At 39.0% G+C, this 8,326-nt stretch overlaps 1 protein-coding gene across 1 annotated transcript in view; it reads right to left on the bottom strand.

Moving 5' to 3' along the window:
- Positions 1-2,075: 2,075 nt before the first annotated feature.
- tgfb2 (transforming growth factor, beta 2) overlaps positions 2,076-8,326 on the bottom strand; it is a 56,293-nt gene continuing 50,042 nt past the window's right edge. The window contains exons 6-7 of the mRNA XM_067602530.1: positions 7,701-7,854; positions 2,076-7,531 (exon numbers count right to left, since the gene is read on the bottom strand). Of these exons, the coding sequence (XP_067458631.1) occupies positions 7,373-7,531; positions 7,701-7,854 (313 nt within the window). The 3' untranslated portion in view covers positions 2,076-7,372. The remainder of the gene's footprint in view (positions 7,532-7,700; positions 7,855-8,326) is intronic.

Below are 8,326 nucleotides of genomic sequence, written 5' to 3'. Positions count from 1 at the left end.
GCCACACAGACCTAATCCCTCATACAGAGCCTGGTGGAAAGCCTCATTCCAGAGCTGACAAAAACCTCCCACACTGTTAATGCTGCTTTCCCTCCCCTCTCTCTCCACCCATCTGTTTCATACTGACAGCATCACGGTTTAGAGAGAGTAAATGCACCCCAACATGATTTACCCGCCTTTTGGATTTTGAGAGATTATTTACGCCTTATAGAGTTATGGAAAGTTTATAAACGTAAGTGATGTCAAACTCAGTCAGGTTGGTTTTAGAAGTGGTGGTGATACAGTGAAGTCAGAGGAATCTTTGCCTCTCAATGCTGTATACTGTAGTGCACAAAGCCACCATCTTCCACTCTAGTTGCACCAGTCAGTCATGTTGGTAGCTGAAACATACTGTAAACCACAAGTCAAAATGCCAATTGTTATTAAATCAATTGAAATTCAAAAAAGTACACTCACAGTTTTTCAAGTCTGTCTTAAAACAACAGTCAGGAGCCCAAATGAGCAATTTTCTTGCTGTTTTTCTTGCTGTAATCATTGCTTCTGTTCATACTGACCATTAGAAGATCCCTTCATAATGCACTTACAATGTAATTGATGGGAGACGAAATCCAGTCCTTCTGTGCAAAAATGTATTTAAAAGTTTATCTGATGCTAATATGAAGCTTCAGCATCCAAATGAGTCAAATCAAGTAGATATCTTTCAACATTACAGTCTTTTTAGTGCCAAAGTTCCTCTTTTTGTTACTATTCTTCCACCACAGCTCAACAGGGAAACACTGTCTGAGGAAACACAAAGAGGGAATTTGATGCTAAAAAGACTGTAAATGTGTCAGATATCCACTTGATATGACTAAGTCAGACTGATGAAGCCTCATATAAACTTCACATCGACCTCTGAATGCAGGTTGGCTCAAAATGAAATTCACATCACACTTGTTACATACTTGACTGTGATTGGCTCCAAACTGTTTGTGATGTCACAAATCATGCTTGTGCGTAGATGCCTTTAACTCAGATTTAAGGTGAGCACAGAGAATCTTTCCTCCCTCTGCAGGTGAAGGTAAAAACAAACTCTGCACATACATTATTCTACACAGAGAAAAGAACAAAGGAACAAGAAGAAAAACACATTTTTGAGTGGAGGTGGACTACAGTTGAATTTTACATTTAGCCATTTGGCAGAAGCTTTCATTCAAAGTGACTTACGAGTGAGGCAAGACAATCAAGAGGACAGTGTCAGTTAAAAGGGTCGTGGCACAAATTCTCAAGTAGCTGACCAGGTACAAGTGCAATGAGAACATTTTTTAATTTTTTAAAAAATTATTATTTAAGTAAGAAATGACTGGAAGTAGACAAGAGCAAGAGAAATACCATAGACAACAAGAAAGTAGTGCAACAATTACCAAAGTGCTAAAAGGTTAAAGGGGCTCTTTAAGGTATGGTTGGGGGTTAGGCAACTGAAACCCTGGAGGTTAGAGAAAGATTATGGATTCCATTGGATCATTTCCTGCTACACACCCATCCACCACCTGAACCTTCACACCCTTACTCTTGTGAGGTGCAGAAATGTCCAATATGGACATTAAGTATTTCTCAGGAACACTGGGCTGAAAAAACATCTTACACCTAGCTTTAATTCAGTCTAAAGCCAGGAACATGCAAGAAGAAAGACATTAATCTGGCTTTTCCTAACATATTTAATTTTGTTTATGCTGAGGGTTGTTTGCGTTACGATTAGCCACTGGAGGCCATACCCACATTATTATTTAGCAAACAATAACAGTTTGGCATTAGCATCTACATCCCCTCCTTTTGTCTCATGTGCTGCAGTTTTGTTTGACTGTCTCACAAAAGATTCCTCCTGTTGCTCCTTTGTTCATATATCATGTTATGAAGCAATATTGCATTGCATATGTGATGGAAACATGAGTCTCTTATTTGTCTTTGTGGCTTTCTGTAGCCAGAACACAACAAGTGTAGGAGGAATTAGACTTTGCAGAGAAGAAAGGACGACACGCTGCTGCAGCAGACAAACAAATCAGCATCTGAAAGAACACACGTAACACAGAGTTCCCTTGAAACTTAAATAATTTATTTACCACTAGAGCACCACAACAATACTGTGTTACAATACAGCATAGTGGGTAACAATAACATCATCATCATCATCATCATCATCATCATCATCATCATCATCATCATCATCAAAACAACAACAAATACACATAAAAAATAACAGCTCTATCGTGACAAAGTTGGTGCCTAGCTCTCTTTTTTTTCCTGCTATTCAGTAAGTCCACTGGCACTAAACGCCCAAATGGGGCCGGGGTCAGGGGTTAGGTCACCTACATCAACACTCCTCATTTTATAAAGGGTGGGGGAGTTTCAACTAACTAAAAGGGAAAAAAAGAAAACAAAACTATGTATTTTAAAATAGTAAAATAAAACAGCATCAGTGCAATTTGTTTTTATTAAAGAAACAAAAAGATCATTACTGACAGATTTTACACATTGGTGGGTGAAATAAAAGCTTTATGTTGGCAGGAAGACAACACACTGATGACACTACTACAGGCTACAACAGAGTGAAAGACTTGACCACTATTGGAGAAGTTTTAGAATATTTTTTGGCTGTAAGAGTATTTTTGGAGGTCATATCTACTCTTCATTACACCTTCTATAATCTTTCATCACACTAATCGCCCTCAGCATTTCTCCATACATAGCCTCATCATCACTTACCAAAAGACAACATCTCCTCTCTCTGAACCCAGACCTTTCATAGCTAGTGTGGACTGAATGTGTGGCTGTGCTGAGTGCATGACATGACACTGCTGTATTTCTTAAGTTTATGAAATTTCATCACTTCTTTGAGTTTTCTCTGTGTGTGGAAAGCCTCTAATTGTTAACCATTAATCACTGCTGGAGGTTCAACTTAGTGAAGCTAAACATAACCCATATACAGTGAATGGGACATGAAAACCATCTTTGTTCAATGACTATTTATGTAAGCTGATACCATAAAAGGATCGTTTAAATTTATTACAACTTGGGTCTTTTTGTAGTTTTGGCAATTCATACTTGTGCCCCATCATATTTTTATAGGTTTACAGTGTGACTACCAGAAGCTCACACTTAATATTTATAATTACTCTGCTGATTTACTCATGCCAGCACCATTTGCTGCTGCAGCTCCCTCCACCTCCCCAACTTGTACCCAAGTTGTAGACTTTATTGTAAACTTTACTGAGATTTCATGTTCATGCATGAGTTTACCTTAGGGGAATCTCTACTCCCTCAGAGAGTCTTTTCTGCTGAATTGGACTGTATAACCATTTGTTAGAAATGGTCAGTTCCTTGAAATTCACGCTAATCAGCATTGCCATTTTAAAAGCATCAATATAAATGTGCCGGGGTTAGCTCAACAGCTAATTTGAACCCGTAGTCCCAACTCAACTGTAACTGTGTAATTTTGAAATCTCATTCACAAAACAACATCTATATAATTTTATGCTTAATGTTTCGGTTTTTAACACCTTTTACCCACAAGCCCAAGACAAAGAAGGACAAAGAAGAGCAACCTGTGTCGTTTTTAAACAGTGGGAATTATAGCACAAGAGTTGGAAAAATGACTTTAGAAGAGGACATCAGTGGATATTGTGAATAAGGGAGAAACAGTGTTCTGGAAAACTAGTAAAATTTAATGGGAGCTCTCTAACGTTGTTAAAACCTTGAAGGGTTCAAATTCCTGTAGTGTTGAAGTGTTGAAGTAGATACTGTGTTATCTTATGGAATATGGATTATATCACCTCTGTTCCATCACTTTCTGTACTTCAATGCAGCCTCTTGTTGAGGGTACTTTTCATCAATGTCTGAAAAGGTGAAATGTATTCCCAGGATTTACTGTCCATATTCTACATATGTGAGCAGGATCTGCAGAATTCTAACCCTATATAACAACAATTAATTTATTAGCATTCCAAAAACCAGAGATCCCGTCAATTTTAACTTCATATAACATCATAAATTCCAGTTTCTTCCACATACATGACATCCAACAACACCCTCTTCCTGTAAGTAATATTTCCAATTTTTTAGCTGTAATCTCTGCTGTGTAAACACATCTATACTGTTCGGCTCTCCCTGCCCTGCTGCTGTTACAGCTGCTCGATGGCTTCTTCTGTCGAGCTGGTCATGTTCAGCCTGCAAAGGTCTTGAGCTTGTAGGAAATGTGTTTATTAAAGGCTGCTTGCAGATATGTTATATAAATCATATATATACATTCTATTCTTATCTTGGCAGTGGAGTGAACCACACCATTTACTGTTGGGTAAAGTCAGATTGGACTGGATTTTTAGTATTTTGTGTTATTATTAATGTGAATGGGATTAATTTCTTTATACTTCTGGAACAGGACTTGGAAGTTCTTGGAAGATCTATCAAAACGGACAGATATGATGGCCAAAACTATGAAAATAAGACCCAAATTATAAAAACACTAAATTATCCATCAAGGGACCTTCCATGTGACATGTTATTTTTTCCTCTTCTGGTGGGTTTTTCATGCATCTATAAAAATGAATAGTTCAACTTTTTCGACACAAAATTACAAAAGGGAGTAGATATTATATTTCATCAGTGCGAGGTTGATTCTGTCCACTTCTCTACCAGGTTCAAAATTTGTTGGGTGCTAAACCATGAACATCTTAAATAGCAAAACAATGAATAAATTTAGAAAATAACGAAGGATACGAAACAAAGACAAACATAGAAATGAGGACATGGTGTGGCGTGACTGTGAAAACTGTGGAGGGGGTGAGGTGAGGGAGAGGGGAGCGAAGGGGTGGGTGAGTGTCGAGGGTGGGGCTGTGTTATTAATTTCACATATAGACACTTATCACTTAAACTTCCAGTGTTTGCCTTACTCTCGTGTCTCGTGTGACAAGTGTGTGAGGTGATGCATGTTGACAGGGCCTTCAAAACGCAAAGAAAGGACATAAGCCATATCTGTGTCACTTTACATGTGTGTGATCATGATCCAAATTGGCATGACTTTGATACCATTGCTAAAGATTATCTTACAAACATTTGATATTTTCATCAAGTGTAAAAATTAATGTCAAAGTCACCTCTTTGCAGTATAAATGTGTGCACTGGAATACTGGCCAGTAACTGAAAAAATAAGCATCAACCACACATGACATGGCTGTAGCATCTAATGATGTCCCCTGAAACTTGTATTTGTATTTGTAAGATAGTTCAGAAGATAATAGTAGTAGTATAGTAATAATATAGTAGTAAGTTTGATACCAGGTCCTAAAATTACTAGTCAAAACATCTACATATGTGCAAAGAGGAGGAACTCTGGGGACAAGTAAACTGCAATAACATCGCTGACTATAATAGGCTAAGACATCTGTCAATCAAGCAAACCTGCCCCAAAGCATATGTCTCTTAAAGCCATAGTAGCTCCATAACAGAGTAATGATACTCAAACTGAAGTGAAATCAGTTAATGAGACACTTAGTCCTTGTGAACATCCATTGCCTTTCTATTTTGACAGAGAGGTCAAGACCTTTTAAAAGAAATCAACCAATACTAGATTTTTGAAGCTGTTACCGATATTTGAGAATTAAAAAAATCTCTGATGGACAAACTCTGTAGTGTTTTTCCACGTGTTTCTAAATGACCTGGCATTTCTAAATTGAGATTTCTTGTTAATTGCTAACATCAGCCAGGCATATTGGCCCAGCAAATGTATCAGTCTAGCTCTACTTTCTGAACAAATTTCAAAACAGTCAGATTTTTTGGAACCAGAGCCTAGTGGATACTAGAGTTACTATATCTTAAAGCACAAGTGGTAGTAGCTTTTTGGTGTCCACCGCATCATAAACTGGATATCAGTCTATTTAAACTGGTTGGCAAACTGATGCCAGGAGCCAAAACTTGAACTATTTCACTTAAAGACAGCAGTGTACCTGTACTACAAGTACTTAGCAGTGGTATCAAAGTTATGTTTCTGGTATCATGACAGCACTGGTCCTGTATGTTGTGAATGAGCATTGCTGTCTTAGCTGAACTAGCACTGAAGTTGATTTGTTCTGTACCTCTATTCTCCAACACACCACACCTGACTGTGTGTGTGTGTGTAGGAATATTGCTGTGAGTATAATAGCGCTTATAATGCCTGGATCAGACTACATGAATTCAGCCTGATTTTGACACAATTTTGTCACAGCCAGCAAATTTCCAGCATTGGGCCTGATTATGAACATCGGGAACGACGAACATGGCCTTGTAGTGTGACATAATCAACAAACAGCGATGTGGCATCCGGGACGCCCCACGACACCCCAACGAAAAGTCTAGCATGTCAGAATTTTTTGTATTTTCATCTAGTTTGACATCTCCTACGATGTGTTCCTTAACATTGACCAATAGGATGACAGAGTGCTCTCTGCTGCACATAAGTAAACACCAACACATAAAGTCAAAGCTGCCCAGTTGCTGTCAGTGTCTGTTTTGATTTCATATATACATATCACTATGTAGTTTTACAGTTATTACTGAAATAAGAAAACAGCACTGATGACTGACGGCAGGTTCTCCTGCCTGAATCAGCCTGTGGAGGAGGCAGAGATGAGCCATTGCTCTCCCCCCTGTCTGAGACACTAAATGCGGCTCAGCTCAGCTAGACAGCTGCTGGACAGCTTTGACTTTCTATGTTGGTGTTTACATATGTGCACCAGAGAGCACTTCAGTTGTAGTGATTGTCAAACCACCTGATATTAAAACATATCTTTGTATCTACCAGAGTATACAATTCCCAAAAACCCAATCATTTTCCCTCCACAAGACCTGTTTACATACAGTGAAACTGGTGGCTTTATGTTATGTTCTTGACATGTTAACACATTCGTTATCTCAAGTTGTTTTTGAAGGATATACAGCCTATACTGTTCTCTTTGTGACACCCAGGAACAAGTCCACGATCGTTTTTCCTTTCTTTTCTTTTCCTTTTCGGAACACGACAGCCAGCATCACACATAGTGCTTCTGTAGCCGTGATTGACAATTTCTTGACCCTCATCCCTGACAAGCTATGAACTCGCACAAGGTTGTGAACAATGATTGGTTGGGGTCATAGTTGTAGTGTTGCCAGTCTCCTTACTAAGACATGGCAAGAATTTATTGTACTATAATTGTCTAATCTAACATAGTGACCATTGTGAAAGACAAAAATGTCGTGTAGTCTGATCCTGGCATAAGAGATGGCTGCGGTTTGACTGCATGTATGCCCAAGTCCACTGCATGTGTGTGCGTGTTTGTGTGAAGGAAGGAGAGAGAGTGTTTGTGCTGGCTTGTAAGAGCTTCTAGCTGCACTTGCAGGACTTGACCTTCATATTGGAGAGCTGCTCTATTTTGGGGGTCTTGCCAATGTAGTAGAGGATGGTGAGGGGCTCCAGGTCCTGGGAGACACAGCAGGGCGATGCTGATGCTTCAGGGTTGATGGTGTTATACAGGCCTAACACCTGGGAACACAACCATACAATAAAGAAAATCTTACCTAAAGATGAAGATTTCAGAGCATAAATTCCCATGTATGTATTTTAAACTGTAACTTTCATGCTCAAGTTACTAACCTTTCTAACTCAGACCCCACAGATTGTTTAACCTTTGACCCTGTCACCCATACAGTACCTTGGAATGCTGGGTGTCTGCACTCCACAGATATGGACAGGCCCCAGCGCAGAAGTTGGCCTCATAGCCCTTGGGCTCATGGATCCACCTCCAGCCCAGGTCCTTCTTAAAATCGATGTAAAGTGACCGTAAGCAGCAGTTGTCCTGAACATTTCTACAGATTATACAAGATACAAAGAAGAGAGGTGAATTGTAGTGCAGCAGGGACAGAGTTTCACAAAGAATTCCTCTGGTCTCATCTGACTTTTACAGTATGTCATTCAGTGGATCAAAGAAAATAACAGGGTTGTGTCTGAGATCTCTGAATATTGCAACTTTTACTCATCTATGTTGAGGCTGAGAGATACCAGATAGTTCAAACCATATACTCTAGGATGATTTTCTAGATTTGGCCTTCATTCCTAACAGTCATAATAATATAAACACTAAAACTTCCAGATTAGTCAAACGTATTTGGAAGAGAAAACAAAGGTGAAAATTAAAATTATTACACAAACTGTCCCTTATAAACATCAACCATTTATAGTCCCACTTCCCGCTTCACCTTTGACCTACTGTACCTACTGTAGTTGTGAGTGCACAGTTTTCCTGTGCAATGAGGGACTATCAGCAATATCTCAGGTGCG

The sequence above is a fragment of the Thunnus thynnus genome, chromosome 10 (genome assembly GCF_963924715.1).
Source record: "Thunnus thynnus chromosome 10, fThuThy2.1, whole genome shotgun sequence".
In the NCBI taxonomy this organism is placed as follows: Eukaryota; Metazoa; Chordata; class Actinopteri; order Scombriformes; family Scombridae; genus Thunnus; species Thunnus thynnus.
The sequence above is the reverse complement of the archived record's forward strand: the minus strand, read 5'-3'. Positions and strand labels throughout refer to the sequence as shown.